This window comes from Lonchura striata, chromosome Z (assembly GCF_046129695.1).
Source record: "Lonchura striata isolate bLonStr1 chromosome Z, bLonStr1.mat, whole genome shotgun sequence".
NCBI classification, from domain to species: Eukaryota; Metazoa; Chordata; class Aves; order Passeriformes; family Estrildidae; genus Lonchura; species Lonchura striata.
The window spans coordinates 86,171,999-86,189,787 of NC_134642.1; the positions used below are offsets into that span (position 1 = coordinate 86,171,999).

The 17,789-nt window shown below is 50.4% G+C and overlaps 2 protein-coding genes across 2 annotated transcripts; both read right to left on the reverse strand.

The window, feature by feature from the left end:
* Window positions 1-1,119: 1,119 nt before the first annotated feature.
* Window positions 1,120-12,284, reverse strand: CCDC125 (coiled-coil domain containing 125). Its single transcript, XM_077790452.1, has 13 exons — window positions 12,235-12,284; window positions 10,870-11,234; window positions 9,750-9,808; window positions 9,095-9,181; window positions 8,188-8,265; window positions 7,466-7,551; window positions 5,967-6,049; window positions 5,328-5,443; window positions 4,154-4,261; window positions 3,016-3,184; window positions 1,646-1,764; window positions 1,476-1,569; window positions 1,120-1,379 (listed from the first exon to the last, which is right to left on the reverse strand). The coding sequence occupies exons 2-13, from the start codon at window positions 11,138-11,140 to the stop codon at window positions 1,120-1,122; spliced, it is 1,530 nt and encodes a 509-aa protein (XP_077646578.1). The 5' UTR covers window positions 11,141-11,234; window positions 12,235-12,284.
* Window positions 12,285-12,475: 191 nt separating this feature from the next.
* On the reverse strand, window positions 12,476-17,732 carry AK6 (adenylate kinase 6). The gene is made up of 5 exons (XM_021551828.3): window positions 17,703-17,732; window positions 16,913-17,005; window positions 16,232-16,290; window positions 15,091-15,236; window positions 12,476-15,010 (listed from the first exon to the last, which is right to left on the reverse strand). Exons 1-5 carry the CDS (start codon window positions 17,728-17,730, stop codon window positions 14,821-14,823), a joined length of 516 nt encoding a protein of 171 aa, XP_021407503.1. The 5' UTR covers window positions 17,731-17,732; the 3' UTR covers window positions 12,476-14,820.
* Between the last annotated feature and the right edge of the window lie 57 nt (window positions 17,733-17,789).

A 17,789-nucleotide genomic window follows, 5' to 3' on the forward strand; every position in this document is an offset into this window, starting at 1 on the left:
GTCACACTCCCCACAGTGATGTCACACCCTCCACAGTGATGTCACACCCCCACAGTGATGTCACACCCTCCACAGTGATGTCACACCCCCAACAGTGATGTCACACCCCCACAGTGATGTCACACTCCCCACAGTGATGTCACACCCTCCACAGTGATGTCACATCCCCTACAGTGATGTCACACCCCCACAGTGATGTCACACCCCCTACAGAGATGTCACACACCCACAGTGATATCACACTCCCCACAGTGATGTCACACCCCCAACAGTGATGTCACACCCTCCACAGTGATGTCACTGCAGTGCCACCAGCCCCACCCAGGCCCTGCTCATTCCGGTGACATCACACCCTCCACAGCAAGACGTCACTGGCACCAGCCCTGCCTGTGCAGACCTGTCTGTCCTTGTTCTGGTGACATCACGCCCCTGCAGTGACATCAGACCCCTGCAGTGACATCATACCATTGCAGTGATGTCACCCCATGCAGTGACGTCACCGCCACTCCCTCAGGGACTGCCAGCGCAGCCCACACATGCTCCCAGTGGTGCCGCTGAAACAGCCACTCCCGCCCCTGTGCCCACGCTGCGCCATCATCCCCGCAGTGACACCACCACAGCACACACAGCTCCCGGTGTTTCCAGAACATTCTTTTCCACATGGCCGTGGCACCGTCCCTCAGCCGAGAGCCAGGACCATGGCCTCGGTGGCCTCGCAGCCACTCCTGGTGTTTCCAGAACGTTCTTTTCCACATGGCCGTGGCACCGTCCCTCAGCCGAGAGCCAGGACCATGGCCTCGGCGGCCCTGCGGCCGCTCCCGGTGTTTCCAGAACGTTCTTTTCCACATGGCCGTGGCACCGTCCCTCAGCCGAGAGCCAGGACCATGGCCTCGGCAGTCCCGCGGCTGCTCCCGGTATTTCCAGAACGTTCTTTTCCACATGGCCGTGGTGCCGTCCCTCAGCCGAGTGCGGAGAGCCGGGACCATGGCCTCGGCGGCCCCACAGCCACTCCCGGTGTTTCCAGAACGTTCTGTTCCACATGGCCATGGCGCCGTCCCTCAGCCGAGCGTGGAGGGCGTTTCCAGAACGTTCTTTTCCCCATGGCCGTGGCGCCGTCCCTCAGCCGAGCGCAGAGGGCCAGGACCGTGGCCTCGGCGGCCCCATGGCCACTCCTGGTGTTTCCAGAACATTCTTTTCCACGTGGCCATGGTGCCGTCCCTCAGCCGAGCGCAGAGGGCGTTTCCAGAACATTCTTTTCCACGTGGCCGTGGCGCCGTTCCTCAGCTGAGCGCGGAGGGCCAGGACCGTGGCCTCGGCGGCCCCATGGCCACTCCTGGTATTTCCAGAACATTCTTTTCCACGTGGCCGTGGCGCCGTTCCTCAGCGGAGCGCAGAGGGCCAGGACCGTGGCCTCGGCGGCCCCGCGGCCGCTCCCGCCCGAGCCGGGCGGGCAGGGCTGGGGGTCGCGAGCCAACGCCAGCCTGGCCCGGCCTGGCCGGGCTCCGCCGCCCGCGCCAGCATGTAGCTGACCTTGCGCTGGTGCGCCAGGGCCTCCTCCTTGTCGTTCACCTGCCAGCGGAGAGCAGAGCGCTCAGCGCCAGCGCGCCGCGGCCGCGCCGCGCCGCAGGGAGAGCCGTGCACTGACCAGGTCTATCAGCACCCGCAGCAGCTCCTGGGCGTCGTCCAGCTCCCGCACCCTCCTGCCGTCCCCGGCTGACCGCAGCAGGCCGGACAGCCGCCGGCCCAGGCTGGGCTCGCCGCCCTCTGCGGAAAACACAACCGCGTCAGCACAGCTGCTCCGGGAGGGGAAACCGCTTCAGGATAGAGCAGCACTGCTCAACTGGAGCTGAGCAGTCACAGAGAAAAGGGCAACACCAGACGCAGCTCGGCACGTCTCCCTGCTCCCGCTGCGCAGACCTCGCACGGGGGCAAATTGAGAATTTGCTCCGTGAAAAACACACTTTTCACGCTCTAGGTAAACAATCATTCACGGTAGTTCGTTTTTAAACACTAAGTAGCCTTAAAAACCCAAAGATTCTCTGACACTGGCAACCTACAAGTGTGTAAGATTTCCAGGAATGGTAAAATTCACAGCAGGTTGTTTTTAAACACTAAGTAGCCTTAAAAACCCAAAGATTCTCTGACACTGGCAACCTACAAGTGTGTAAGATTTCCAGGAATGGTAAAATTAATTTGTTTTTAAACACTAAGTAGCTGAAAAAAAACCCCAAAGATTCTCTGACACTGGCCACATAGAAGTCTGTAAGATTTCCAGGAATGGTAAAATACATTAAAATTACGGAACAGATGTGCCAGGTAATGGAGCCTGAAAGCAATGGGGCCAGTACAGGGGAAACAGACACTCAAGGTTGTGCTGTTGTAGAGCTACACCCCAGGAGTGCCCCAGGAATTTGGGAGACACATATCACACTTCTAAGCTCCTGCCAATGGTCAAAACAAATATATTGTGCCATTCCTAAAGCCTGCAGTGGTTCTGACCATGATGTAAGCACTCAAATACCTCTCATTATCCCTCTATTTTTTTTTTTAATAATAGAAGATTGTTAGAATTACTCCTACTTTACAGATTGGAAATCTTCCTCTTTTTACACAGGGCTTTGTAACTCTGCATTAGTGTAAGAACACTAATAAACAGAAATATCAATACACATGCATAATAAAAAGATAAAGGGGTTTAAGAAAAAAAAAACCACAACTGTTTAGTACTCCAGTGAATTATGGAGTGGCCTGGCTTGGAAGAGACCTTGAAGCTCATCTTGCTCCATACCTTCCACCAGACCAGGCTGCTCAAGCCCCACTTGGAGCTAAAAAAACCTCAAGCTATAAATTTTTTTTGCATTTCTTCGCCTTCCCCACCTCTTCTGCAGAACTAATTTGACAAAAAACAAAACCCAAAAGACAGAGCAGTTGCTGGCAGCCCTTAAACCAGCCCGGGCAGCAGCTGAGCCCCCAGCACGTGTCCAGACCAGCCAGCCCCAGGCACTGCCCAGCTACCAGCGCCCTGCCGCCGCCAGCTGCCAGATCTGGTTCCCTTCTTCACGCCGAGCGCCTCTGCCAGCCGCAGGGCCTGCTCCTGCCTCTGCCCCAGCTGCTGCTCAAACGCCGTCCGGAAGGCGTCCGCCACCAGATATGCCTCTTCCCTGCTCTTCTTCACATCCTCCACCTGGGGTTCAGTCAGGGGAAATTTAAAGCGCGTTAGCTGCTTTGGAAGCAAAACAGATTTGAAAGGAATATTAAGACGCAGACAGCTTGCAAGTAAATATAATCAAGGAAGCAGCAGGAACCAAAGGGTTTTCCTGGCATGTAAAGAAATGCATTTTGAAATGTGTATTGAAGTCCTTGCTCTTCATTGTCTGCACATGTTCACACCCCCAGCCACCTACACAATAATCTCTGAGTTTATTTATCTTTGCATATGTACAAGAGCTCAAGGAGAAAAATAATGTCTCCTCCAGCCAGGCCTGGAGAAAAAGGAGCAAGAGATTGCAATCCATATCAGGGATCATAAGGGACAGGCCAGCACCTATTTTCAAAACCGGCTGGTCAGCTGGAAGTTCTGCAGCAGGACCACAAGGATGGCTACCACATTTGCAGAGTCAAATACAGATTAGAAGAGAAATCCTAAATCTGCACAATTTCACTTAATAGAAAAAAAATAGGAGCCTGGAATTCACGTCACTGATTTAAGTGAGAGATAAATAGGTATTTCTAGCAAGATCAGCCTGCTGCCCTAGCTGAGTGAGCGGGCTGTGGGTGCTGATGCCAACGAGGGAGGGGTGGAAGGCACTGCCAGGAAGGAAGGGAAGGTTCAGTGCCAGTCCACGTGCACAGTGTGCACATTCATGGGGGACACACCCTTAGGGCATGTTCTCTTTTTTCATATAAAAAATACGGGGAGAAGGGAAAAGAATGCAATTTTCTTTTTTTTAACTAGTAAAGCTGAGTAGATATAATCACTTTTTTTTTTCTACCAGCAAAAATGATGGCATTACAAGCATCACAAACTTCACAGTATTTCTGAGATCCACTGTGGTTGTGAGAGTTTGTGAGAGCAGTGCCTGGGTGTTTTGGGCTTGGTTTGGACTGGTGCAGGAGCACCCCCTCCTTGTCCCCACCCTGCCAGCCTTGTCACCTGCTGCTTGAGATGAAGGAGTTGCTTCCGAGTGAGAGCTGCCACCTTGGCACAGGGACAGGGCTGCCCCTCAGCAGGGCTGCAGGTGCAGGCTCCGAGCACTGCCAGCTGAAAACCCAAAGCAAACCAGAGGCCAGGGTGAAAAATGCATATTTTATGATAGGCTCTTCGCAAATGTTAATACTATATTTTGTAATACTGTATTAATCATTTTTAAGTAGTGTGTTAAAGATAGTTTGAGGTTATAAAATAATGTTAAAACAGGAACTCTGTGATATAAGATATTTTTTAGTAGCTCAAGAAAAGGGATAAGATAATCAAGAAACTCTTCACAAAGAGATAACAGCAACACAAAACCTGAAGAGTTACAGCCTCCTTATCAGAAAAGACAAACATCCTTCCACCTTCTCTCTGTTATTGTGGAACCACCAGGATTAAGGGGAAGGAGTTGAAAAAAACCAGAAAAGTTCTTAATTTGCAAGGATTTTATGGATCATGTATGAGTCAACAGGCTGTTGCTTTTACGGTTATTCCTTTGCTCACAAGGCCTGGTTTTGGCAGCTCAGTGCCAAAAAACATCCGGATGTCCATATTCTTTGCTTTTTATTGTCTCCTAATGTCCTAATCTTTATTGTCCAAATTTTTATTACTCTCATTTTATTCTTAATAACTATTTTATGACTAATAAACTCCTAAGATTTTAAAAAACAAGCGATTGGTGTTTTTCACAGCCAGGATCTGCTCGCAGAGGTGCCAGTAAAAAACCCCCCTGGAACCAGGAGCAGCTGTGGGGGGTGGAGGCTTCTGAGTCCAAAGGAGAACTGCGTTTTCAGGCAAAACCCTGAAAACGGGGTGTGCCACACCCTGCAGCCCTCACTGGGATACTGCTGGGCTCACCAAAACAGGAGCAAGAGGCTTTAAGTGCTAGGGGGAATAAAAATAAGCATCACAGCTTGTGAAAAATAGCCTGATCCCTTCTTCTGCCTGATCTTTCTTTACAAGGTGGACCAGGAAGAAGAAAACTGATTAACAGGCAGGCAAAGGCATGTGCTAATGAGCTAAAAATTGATTCAGATAAAGGGATATGTAATGAGCAATGAATTTTCTCGGTGTACTTTGTACACAAACATATCTCTGAAGCAGCCATTTGGAAAAGCACACAGGCAATACTCACTTCAAGACCTGTAAAATCAGTGAGGTCACTTTTGTCCAACAACATGTTCTCCTGGAAAACTTTCTGTTGTTTCACATCTAGCATTGCAAGTAATTCCAAGCACTGCTGGTTCAGGACTACAAAATAAAACAAAGAAAGAGATTACAAATACCTCCTGTTCTGATTTCTTAATTTCTGAGTTCAGCTGCACTCAAATGAAGCAGTTCAAGCATCAGTTTGGGAACAAGATGAGAGAGTAGAAGTAGAAACTCATACCCGAGTTGTTTCTCCTGTGTTCTCCCAGAAGTAATGGCCCACTTAGAACATTTCCTGTATTGCTCTGCCTCAGGACTTGGAGCTCCTCTCTTCCTACACTTAAAAGTCAGGCAGCCTCTCATTTGGAGCAGCACAACATTGGGCAAGCCATGATTCCAGTCAGCTATTTTACAGCTTTTTGGAAGGCAAAAATAAGTAAAGGGACTTGAGTCCTCTGATCCAGTGGCTGCCCTGGCTGCTTTCCAGTTTAATTTCCAGGCTGGTGCATATCCACTAAGATATGTGAACAAGACACTGATCCTCACAGGAATCTTCCATCACAGCTAAAACCTGATTTATTCCTGAAAAACAGTGTATTCAGAGGAATAGCTGTCACCAGCTTACTTGCATTTTCAGCTTTAAGTGTTTTAACTTCTTCTGTCCTCAGTTTCAATGCTTCCTTAAGAGCTGCATTTTCACAGTATATCCTGTAGAAGTCAGAAAATGGCTTTACTATATATTTTAAAAACCTTTTTAAGTGAGCACTCAGTAATTTTAAAAAGTAACCTGTTAAAACATGGTATCTAATATTTCTGCAAATTAAAATTAGGATTACTTGAGAGATGGAATTAGAAAAAAATCAAAAGTGAAAGGAGCTGAGTACTAGATGTAAATTTTAAAAAAAACAAATCTTCACATATAAGTAGGCAGTGCCCATAGCTTTAACAAGAGATGAGTTTAAGTGCCACATTTCCATTAGAACTGCAAAGAAATTTTTAATTATGAACCTCTGAAACAATTGCTAGAAATTTCCTATTTCCTTGAAGGAACAAAAGTGATATTAGAGGAGTGACAGCTCTGGTCTGTAAACTTCCTGTAGTCTGAATCCTGTTTTCAGGAACAGCTGTGCCTTCAGGTGTTGCAACGTGAGAGCACACAATACACACTGATAATGCATTTTTCCTTGAAGTATTTCCCTCTCGAACAGAACAGTGGCAATCTGACGTCCTAAATGTCAAAGCAATACAATTTATTTGGTGCATCTTCTCAGCTGTCAGTAAATGCAGCCTAGTCTGAATTATTTCTCTTGGAAAAAACCTACTCAGCCAGGAAAGCCAGAGAGCCTTTCAAGAGGCACCCCTTGACAAATGTGTCTGTGGAATAGTTTGTAAACTTCTGGCTTGTTTGATTTGAAGCTGAAACGTATTTAAATAAAAGCATATTCTGAATTGTAAAACAACAGCAATGATAATAACAAATAATGACAATAACAGCTCTGATGGGTAGACTCCAGAGATACAATTTCTACTAAATGAGAGAATCTGCTGATCCCATTTCTCAAGGTGTGTTATGTATCATCAGTTTAGTGCCTCTGGCACATTCTTCTTGCCCAGCCACACCTGCTGTCCCCTCAGAGTGACTCCTATTTAACAAAGAACCTCTTGATCAGCCTTTCTCTGAAGCACTGGCTTTACCTGAGCTCATGCCCAGACCGACAGCGCCAGACAATAAATAAATTATTAACCAGGAAATCATACTTTCACACGCATGCCTATACCATTATTTTCTCTCCCTCATCTATGGTTGAGGTAAATAAGGATAATCAGTCCCCAGCCGGCTAACATCATATGATTAAAAAAAACTGAGCCTAGCAAAGCCAGCCTACAGACACCTAAAAAAAGGAAAAAAAAAAAGATATTGGGACAATATACTAGAAGTTTTAATTGAAAAATACAAATGTGATTAGTGTGAAAAATCACAATCTCCCAGAATTTAGAAGGGAATTGGGAAAATACAAAACCCCCAAAGAACGTGAGGAAGCAAGTTTGGAACAGAACAAATGACACAGAGCACTCAGTGAAATTTAAAAAAATCAAACAAAAAACACAGTGTAAGCCAAATACCTGTCATATTTTTCTGTCCAGGTGTCTTCTATGTTTTTCAACCTGTCCTGATCAAATTCAATTTCCCACTGCAAAATATTTATTTCCTGTGGAAACAAAACAAACTCGCAGTAGCTCCTTACAGGGCTCCCCTCAGAAGGGTGCCAGGGGTGCTGGGCTTGGCAGAGATCTCCGTGGCCAGGGACAATCTGTGACACTGCTCATGACAGATGTGGTGCCAGACACCAAAGTCTCTGCACCTCTGGCCCGTGGACTGCAGGACTGCAGGACTGCAATCTCTTTTCAGAGCCTGCAGCTTCCAGAGGCCCCAGCAAAGACAAACCCACGCTGTCCCAGCTCCCTGTCCCACTCCCAGCACGGAACAGAACAGCAGTAGGAGCAACAAAGCAAAAAACCCAGTTTAACAAGGGAGCTCAACGCCTTCCTCCTCCCCCTACTAAAACTGGGCACTCAGAGTCCTCGGGGAGCCTCAGTGAATCCCTGAGGAGCAACTGAACCCACAAACAGCTCAAAGTGCAGGATGGGCTCTGGCTCCTCCTCTGCTATCACACAAAAAGAGACCAGAAGAGATAAATTAGTGTTTCCCTTTCTACCAAAAAGGAACAGGAATTCCTTTCACAAACCCCCTGGAATTAATGCACTGATTTAAATAAGCAGTCTGATAACCCCTTTTTAACAGCCATGGGCTTCTCTCTGTGGGTGAAGGAAACACCCACGCTTACCTTCTCCAGAGTCCTCTTTTCTTCCTCAGTTTTCTGAAGCATTGCTTTTGTATGGCTCGTGGCTTTATCAAACACTGCCTGCAAAATTAACAAACAACAAAACCCAAAACGCCACGCTGTCAAATGCTGTGGTTAAATTGAGTTAATTTTCAGTTTCACATTCCTAGTCAAACAGCAGAATGCAGAGCTGCAAACTCCAGCAGCCTCCTCGTGAGCCCCAGAGGGTTCTGATATCGAGTCTAACTTGCACAACAAACTTTTTGGGTTTCAAGCCAGAATCTCTGCAGCATCATTCACCTCGAGATCGTGTCTTCTTCAGGGCTCGTGCAGGAAATCACGCCTCAAAAAACAGGGTTACAACTCACCTGAGCTCTGATCCAGGCCTAACTCACTACAAAAAGGTGATGGTTGAAACCACACAACTAGAAATGGGTTATGTGAGTAGGCTAAGTTCCAGGAACTGATTTCAGCAGAATTTGTTATGGATGCGAATAAAAACACTACAAATGGTGAACAAAAGAACAACCTGACATTTAAGGCACACTGTCCTCTAGGGCAGCAGATGGAGCACTGAACTTCAAATACTCATGCTTTGCAGCAGGATTCCAAGCACTGCCTAAATCTTCAATATAAGGGACTGGGAAAAAAACGTGATTTTATCTTTAGTAGATAAATCCTCAAGGATTGTCAAAGATAAAATTATAAGAATTGCTATGACACTAAAGTCTCCTTAAATAACACACTAGTTCCAGTAAATGGTAGGGGTGAGTCTGTAACACCTGCAGACTCAATTATTTAAACTGCAGCCCTGGGAAGGCCTTAAGGTTGCTGAGGTTTTGACGAGGAGTCGCAGAAGATTTCCTTCGCTTTCCTTGTTCCCACCAAGAGATTTCTGAACAGCTCCTACCATGCTCTGCAGGATCCTCAGGGCTTCATCTTTTCCTTCAAGCTGTCTTCGAGACGCTTCGAGCTCAACTTTCAAATTTTCAAGTTCCTGAAGTAAAACAAAGTGGGTACACTGAATAAAAGCCAAGGTGATCCTGGTAAGACTCGGCTGTAAAACCAGTGTAAACTTCCGCTCCTCAAAAAACAAACCTCTCTTTTACCTGCATGATGTCTTTTCATGGGCTCACCTGAGGTTAAAGAACACAGTGCAGATGGAAGATGTATTTTTACAGCTGAATCTGCTGGCTGTGATGCCAACACCTCAACACATTTAACCACACTAAAATCAAAATGTACTGATAGCTACCTTTCAACAAACACGCAGACTAAAAATCCAAAGATTGTTTACACTACAGACTTTCAAGCCCCAAAGCCTAATAAAAATCTGTTATAAAAGTACAACAATCTTCAGTAATCTCTGCATCTTTAAAAATATTTTCTCTGCCCCCTCAAAAAACCCCACAAACAGACAAACCCCCCAGATTTCCTGACGTAACATTTAATTTATGTTTTTCCAAGAACCCCGATGCACCCAAGTCTCTCAGCATGCCAAGATCCTCGTGCTACATGGAAGGGAAATGCACATTTGGAGAGCAGTTCTGGGCACTGTTACCAACCTCCAGAGCTTCCCGGAGTTGATGCCTTAGTTCTTCATTTGACACTTCAGTATTAGATTCTGTAGGATCAATGGAGGATATTAAATGATGAGACACTGTAACATTTAATGGAAGAAAAAAAGTGAGGCTTTTACCCTGAAAAGAGTTAACATCCAAAGGTGAATTTTCATCTTTGTGTTGTGGGCTTTTTTTCTTGTGGAGCTAATAAACATATTTAAGAAATACATCAATACAAGCTCAAAACACGTTGCTTCATAGTTAAAAAAGTGAAATAGGAGGAAAATAAGTATTGTAAAGAGATATAAAGACAAACATTTTATAACTTCATTTAAAATAGAGCAAACAAAATTGCCATCTTGATTTAAAAAAAATAATTGTTTAGATTATTTTCTGATTGCAACTTTTCAACATCCACATTTAAAACAACAGCTGATGGTACTTAGAAGTAGGGGCAATTTTCAGGAGACAGAGATAGCTTACTGTGGAAAGGATAATAGGGAATTGTTTAAAGGAGAAATACAACCAAGTTACACAGAAATACCTCAGTCAAAATATTAAAAAATGACAGGAAAGCAGCCGGACCATAATGAACAGCACTGCCCACATTTTATTACTTTCACAGCAGCATTGGCTTCACAAAAAAAGTTAGATTAATACTAATGCAAGTTGTAAAACTTACTTCTTAACCCCTAATGTAAGCCAATTCACTAATTTCAACTAAAGAGCAAATAAGATTTTGAATATTTAGCTACAAATATTTAGCTTTAGGTACTGTCTTTAGGAAGATTTTAACTGACTTAAATCAGGAATCCAAGCAATGCCACTCAATTTCAGACACAGCCGAACCTATGTAGGTACGCCCACCACAGGATGGTCTCTGAGAAACGTCGTTTTCAAATGCAGAAGGAAACACCTTAAAACGGGACATTTCACACGAAGAATGAGCAGCGACTCTGATGCTCACGCTCTGGGAGGAAGGTGGAGCATCCCAGCCCTCCAGGGAATTTTGGCAAGCGGTTTGAATTAAACTGGATGACACCTTGTGTGGCAGCTGAGCGGCCCCCTTCCACTAACAACAACTTTTCGTATGATGAATAATCAACTTCCAAATTGCTCTTACCACAGCTACTCTGCCGTGTGGAACTAGAGGCAGGTTTTTTGAGAGATCCATCGTAAAAGCTGTTTCGTTTTGGAGCAGGAAGAGCTGCAGCATCGCTTTCTTCTGCTACCTTTGCTGACAAGGGAGAACTGCAACTCTTTCCAGATCCCTTCCTAGATCTAACTGAATAGGAATTCTGTAGGTTTTCCCCTTCATAAACGCCTCCCGGTCTTCTCCCAAGTCCGTTTCCCAAGTCCCCACACGTCATGTCATCCTCTTCTGCTTCCTCCATCTTCTCCTCTTGTTTTTTCCGGGTTTTCGGTTGGTTTGGGGTTTTTTCCCTGAGCGAGGGCGGCGAAGAGCGCCTCCCGCCAGGAGGATTTTATCTGGAAGAACGGAAAGCTCCGCGTCCAGCGCAGCAGGACGAGCCCCGAACGGGAAACGCGAGGCTGCGGCAGCCGGGGCGGCCGAAATGGGGACCCCGGCCCGGGGAGCAGCCTGGGGACACCCCCGAGGGGACACCCCCGAGGGGACACCCCGAGGGATACCTGCGGGGACACCTGCGGGGACACCCCCGAGGGGGACACCTGCGGGGACACCCCGAGGGATACCTGCGGGGACACCCCCGAGGGGACACCCCCGAGGGGACACCCCCGAGGGGACACCCCGAGGGATACCTGCGGGGACACCTGCGGGGACACCCCCGAGGGGGACACCTGCGGGGACACCCCGAGGGACACCTGCGGGGACACCTGCGGGGACACCCCCGAGGGGGACACCCCCGAGGGGGACACCCTCGGGGGATACCTGCGCGGACACCCCCGAGGGGACACCCCGAGGGATACCTGCGGGGACACCCCCGGGGGACACCCCGAGGGATACCTGCGGGGACACCCCCGAGGGGACACCCTCGGGGGATACCTGCGGGGACACCCCGAGGGACACCTGCGGGGACACCTGCGCGGACACCCCCGAGGGGACACCCCCGAGGGGACACCCCCGGGGGGACACCCCCGGGGGGACACCCCCGGGGGGACACCCTCGGGGGATACCTGCGCGGACACCCCCGAGGGGACACCCCCGAGGGGACACCCCCGAGGGGACACCTGCGGGGACACCCCGAGGGGGACACCTGCGGGGACACCCCGAGGGATACCTGCGGGGACACCCCCGGGGGGACACCTGCGGGGACACCTGCGGGGACACCCCCGGGGGATACCTGCGGGGACACCTGCGGGGACACCCCCGAGGGGACACCCCCGAGGGGACACCCCCGAGGGCACACCCCCGGGGGGATACCTGCGCGGACACCCCCGGGGGATACCTGCGCGGACACCTGCGGGGGATACCTGCGCGGACACCCCGCCCGCCCGCGCCCCGACCCACCTGCGCGCCCGCGGCGGCGGAGCCGGTCCCGCCCCGGGGCGGCACCGGAGCGCCCGCGGGCTGCTCGGAGGGACGGGCGTGTTCATTCCTGCGGCTACCGGCGCTCATCGCAGCCGCACCCGCCAGCCAGCACGGCCTGAGGCGCCCAGCGTGGTCCCTCCGCTGTTCCCACGGACTGGGTGTGAAAAATGCACGTTTTATGAGTGGCTTTTCGCAAATGTTACAATGAATATTACATGCGTGGCGTTAGAAAGTTATGCTGTATTACTTAAGTAGTGTGTTAAATACAGTTTCAGGTTACAACATAATGTTATCTGCAATGTAGGATTATTTTACAGCTCAAGCAAGAAATGAGATAATCATCACGCAGAGGTGTCAGTGACTTGGGGCCCATGAAGAATTACAGCCTCCTCATCAGAAAAAACATTATTCCACCTTCTCTCCGTCTTTGTGGAACCACCAAGATTAAGGGGAAAGAATTGACAAAAACCAGAAAAGTTCTTAATTTGCAAGGAATTTATGCATCATGTATGACATATATGAATATGCAACAGACTGTTACTTTTAAGGTTATTCCTTTGTTCACAAGAGATGCTTTTTGTGACTTGGTGTCTGAGAGCATCCGGACATCCGTATTTCCTTGCTTTTTATTGTCTTGTAGTTGTCCTAACTGTAAATTTTATTGCTCTAATCGTATTACTATTTTTATAACCATTTTATTATTATTACTGAACTTTTAAAACTTTAAAAACCAAGTGATTGGTGTTTTTCACACTGGGGCTGTCCTGACACCTGCACATCACCCCCACCTGCTGTCAGCTCCCAGCCAACCTCTGCCCCAGCTGCCACAATGCCTGGGCCCAATTCTTCCAGGAAACATGTTATTTTTCACCATTTTGGTTTATGTCATAATGAATTATTACAGAAATATGGATATTGATTTAATACCAATATTCAGCTGTGACGGACAGAAACTCTCTAACAGTTTAAAGTCAGAAACTGTGTGTTTACTGTGTGTGGGATTGTTCCCAAATCCACACTACGCCTTCCAGGTGATTACAGAGCCCTGTTATCCATACAAGTACTGAACACCCAAAATGCAAACACATATTCATCATTTTGATACATCCCATTCCCTGCTGTGCTAATAATTCCAAAAGCCATTCAGCATGCATGGTTTGTCCCTTGAAATGGGTCGGTGTCCCTTCCATGGGGAGGGGTCCCAAAATGAGGAAGTCAATGAAGTCTTCCTTGTTCTACCTTTTCAGTGCCAATATGACAAATGAACTCTTGGTAAAACTCCCATTCCTTGTCTTCAGTTGATTTCAGAACAGAGGAGGCCACAATTGTCTTATGTTCCTAAAAGCTGTTTGTCAGTTTGTGTATTCTTCATTATCAACCCAACTAACTTAACATTGTGCTGACAAGCAATCAATTATTAGTTAACTCCTAACTTCATCAAGGTCTACTCATTTATTTTAATTAACTCTAGTAAGGCTTATCTCTAACTAAAATCTTAGCTCCTCTAAAATCTGTAAATTCCTTAAAGTTTATGTTTCAACCACATTTCTGTTACAGCATCGCTCTGCAAGTGTCACCAAAAAAAAAACCCAATAGCAAATTTGGAATAAAAAATAAAGCTGTAAATATCTAACGACACTCCTCATGACAGCATTTTGCAAAGAAGTTGTTTTGCTACCCAAACTCATGCAGCTGAAGGGTTTATAAGCAAGCACTTCCTACAGAAGCCGTCACAAGGCTTTCCTTGCAGGGGATTTCTTGAGGAAAGTTTCCTCTCCCTGGTGCAGCCCTGCCCCTGGGGCCCCAGCTCTTGCAGCAGCCACGACAGATCCCTGCTCCACCCGCAGCACACTCGGATCCTGCAGGTCTGTCCTCACAAGGGGTGCATATTCTGGGTAATCCTGCTCTGATGTGTGCATCCGTGACGGGGACAGCAGATGGGCAACACAGAAAAAAAGCAAAAACTTTATTGTTCAGCACCCCAGACCAGTCCTCACACAGCCCGTGTTTCCTTACACATTAAGCAATCTCCAAAGTTACATGCAATCACTTAAAAATAACTCTCACATCACCTCTTTTCTCTCCAAAGCAAAGGACCCACCTCACCCTGTTCCAATCCTCTCACTCTGCATTATCCTCACGTGCCCAAGGCCATTGTGGAGCACAGCAGGTTTTAGTCCCACAGCTCAGCATCAAACCAACTCCTTTCCAGGACACTGTTCCAGACTCTGGAAATCAAAAGTGTCTCAACTGCCACGTTTTTTTTTCTACAGTTTTCTCACAGGGAATTCATGGTTTGGTCTAAAGAATTCTCAGTTATGGAGCACAGCTCCTGCTGCTCAGGACAGCCGCCTCATTTTTATCCTTGCAGACACTTGTTTCAGTTCTGTTGCCTCTGGGGTGTGTTACAAATCCTCATAACCTGGCTACTCTGAAACTCCTTCTACTTCCCAGCCAGGTACAGCAAAGTTCATGTTCATTTACAACACAGGAATTATGAATATCATTTACTACTCCCTGCCTCCCTCCCAAGCAGAGATCCAGCAGTTACTGTTTCACCAGCAGTCAGTTGTTGTCCTTCATCCACTGCTCAATCCATTGCATAATCTGATCCAAATTTCTCTCCAGGTCCTCTGGGGTGTTGCTGGGTAGCTGGTGTACAATTTCCTTTTTGTACGACAGCACAGCTTCCTCATACAGAGTCTGAAAAATTTCGCACTGAATGTTGTCCTGCAGCTTCTTGCCCGTGTAGCCCCTGGAGAAGGAGCACGAGAGACAGCGTGAGGTGCAGAGCGAGGCTCAGGAGGAGATTTTGGGGGAATTCCCAGGGCACACCTGCTCTCCAGCCGCTGGTACAGACAGGAGTTGTCTGTGCGCAGCACGAACACGATGTGGAACCAGCGCTCGGGGAAGAAGTCACAGCCGTGGTAATCCACAATCACCCCTCCCTCGCTCATCCGGGCCTCCAGCTCATCCACCACCTGCCAGAGAGACCCACAGGGGCTCACCTGGGGCTGCTCAGACCCACAGGGGCTCACCTGGGGCTGCTCAGACCCACAGGGGCTCACCTGGGGCTGCTCAGACACACAGGGGACTCACCTGGGGCTGCTCAGACACACAGGGGACTCACCTGGGGCTGCTCAGACACACAGGGGACTCACCTGGGGCTGCTCAGACCCACAGGGGCTCACCTGGGGCTGCTCAGACACACAGGGGGCTCACCTGCACTGCACACACACACGGGGGACTCACCTGCACTGCACAGACACATGGGGACTCACCTGCACTGCTCAGACCCACAGGGGCTCACCTGCACTGCTCAGACACATAGAGGGACTCACCTGGGGCTGCTCAGACACACAGGGGGCTCACCTGGGGCTGCTCAGACACACAGGGACTCACCTGCACTGCTCAGACCCACAGGGGCTCACCTGCACTGCTCAGACACACGGGCACTCACCTGGGGCTGCTCAGACACACAGGGGGCTCACCTGCACTGCACACACACACGGGGGACTCACCTGCACTGCACAGACACATGGGGACTCACCTGCACTGCACAGACACACATGGGGCTCACCTGCACTGCACAGACACACAGGGGCTCACCTGCACTGCTCAGACACACAGGGGCTCACCTGCACTGCACAAACACACGGGGGGCTCACCTGCACTGCACAGACACACAGGGGGCTCACCTGCACTGCACAGACACACAGGGGGCTCACCTGCACTGCTCACACACACAGGGGCTCACCTGCACTGCTCACACACACAGGGGCTCACCTGCACTGCACAGACACACAGGGGCTCACCTGCACTGCTCAAACACACAGGGGCTCACCTGCACTGCTCAAACACACAGGGGACTCACCTGCACGGCACAGACACACAGGGACTCACCTGCACTGCTCAGACACAGCGGGGCTGGTGCAGCTCACAGCCCCAGCAGAGTGGGGCCCCGGGGTGCACTTACCCTGTCCTCATCCAGGATGGGGCAGTTGTACTCCTCGTCAAAGCCCTCGTAGAGCTCTCCTGCAGCACAGGGAATTCCCAGCGTTTGTTGGCTACCAGGATTAATTCACATTGCTGGTTTTGTCTCAGCAGATTGCAGGCAAAAGGCCAGTCTCGGGGCAGGGAACACTTTGTTCACAAAGCCACATGAGGGTGAATTTGTTATTTATTACCTAGCACCACGAGTGCTGCTGCAGACATGCCTGCAGAAGTGAATTAATTTAATTCACAGAACCACAGGTGTGTTTGGGCTGGAAGGGACCTCAGAGCCCACCCCTGCCATGGCAGGGACCCCTCCCACTGTCCCAGTGTTCCAGCTCAGTGTCCAGCCTGGCCTTGGGCACTGCCAGGGATCCATGGCAGCCCAGCTGCTCTGGCAATTCCAGCCCAGCCAGGAATTCCCCATTCCCAGTATCCCACCCAGCCCTGCCCTGGGGCACTGGGAGCCATTCCCTGCGTCCTGTCCCTCCATCCCAGTCCCCAGTCCCTCTGCCGCTCTCCTGGAGCCCCCCAGGCCCTGGCAGAGCTCTGAGCCCCCCAGAGCCTTCCCCAGAGCCCAGCTGTCCCGAGAGGCGTGCAGAGGCTCCCAGTGCCCCAGGCAGCCCCGCAGAGCCGCGTCCCCGTGGCTGCTGTGACACTGCACCTTCCTTGGCCAGGTCCCCCACGTTGACGTAGCTCAGCCCAGCTCTGGAGGCCAGCTCCTTTCCCAGCGTGGTTTTCCCGACTCCCGGCGTGCCTGGGGAGCAAACCCACAGCCAGGGCTAAGGGGAGAGCCTGCGGGTCCCCTCCAACAGCCCAGGGTGAGCTGGAGCCCTCTGACAGCCCACTTCGGACAGGTCATGGGATGAAAAGGGGAAAGCTGCAGGGCGAGGAGAAGCAGTCGAGGGCAGTGAGGCAGAGAACAGGCAGAGAACTCAGCAGCGTGCAGAACGGCACTCACACCGTGAGGGGTCCCAGGAACATCCCACCCACTCCAAACGCCCAGCTGAAACGGAGCAGCCGCGCGTTCTCACGAAGGAGCGGCAGAACCGCCCCGGGCTGCGACCCCACACCCCGGCCAGCCTGCTGTCCCACGGCTTAACCACTGCGGGCTGCGGTGGGGCCGGGACGGGACCCCAGATCCCCCCGGGCCAGGACCCGCACCCGGAATCACCCCGGGCCGGCATCCCAGGCTGGGACCCCAGCCCCCAGTGAGCCCAAGACTGCGCCCCACAGCTCCCCGGGCCGCGATGGGGCCGGGCCGCGACGCCAAATCCCCCCAGGCTGGGACCCCCGCGCCACAAACCCCCCCGGGCTGGGACCCCGAATCCCCCCGGGCCGGGTCCCCAGGCCTGCACCCCACAGCTCCCCTGGCCACGATGGGGCCGGGTCCCAGACCCCGAATCCCCCCGGGCCGGGCCGGGCCGGGCCGGGCCCGCTGTCCCGGCGCTCACCGGTGATGAGCACGTTGGGCCGCCGCATGGCCGCCGTCCGTCGCCCCGGAGACACGCGGGGCCTGCGCCGCCGCCGCGCGCGCCGAT

Coding starts and splice junctions, on each gene's coding strand:
- CCDC125 (XM_077790452.1), bottom strand. CDS start 11,140: ATGGAGGAAGCAGAAGAGGATGACATGACGTGTGGGGACTTGGGAAAC. Junction 9,809..10,869: donor CACACGGCAGAGTAGCTGTG/GTAAGAGCAATT, acceptor TTGATCCTACAG/AATCTAATACTGAAGTGTCA. Junction 4,262..5,327: donor CTGATTTTACAGGTCTTGAA/GTGAGTATTGCC, acceptor TTGGGTTTTCAG/CTGGCAGTGCTCGGAGCCTG.
- AK6 (XM_021551828.3), bottom strand. CDS start 17,730: ATGCGGCGGCCCAACGTGCTCATCACCG. Junction 15,237..16,231: donor CCATCCTGGATGAGGACAGG/GTAAGTGCACCC, acceptor TCTCTCTGGCAG/GTGGTGGATGAGCTGGAGGC. Junction 15,011..15,090: donor TACCAGCGGCTGGAGAGCAG/GTGTGCCCTGGG, acceptor CTCCTTCTCCAG/GGGCTACACGGGCAAGAAGC.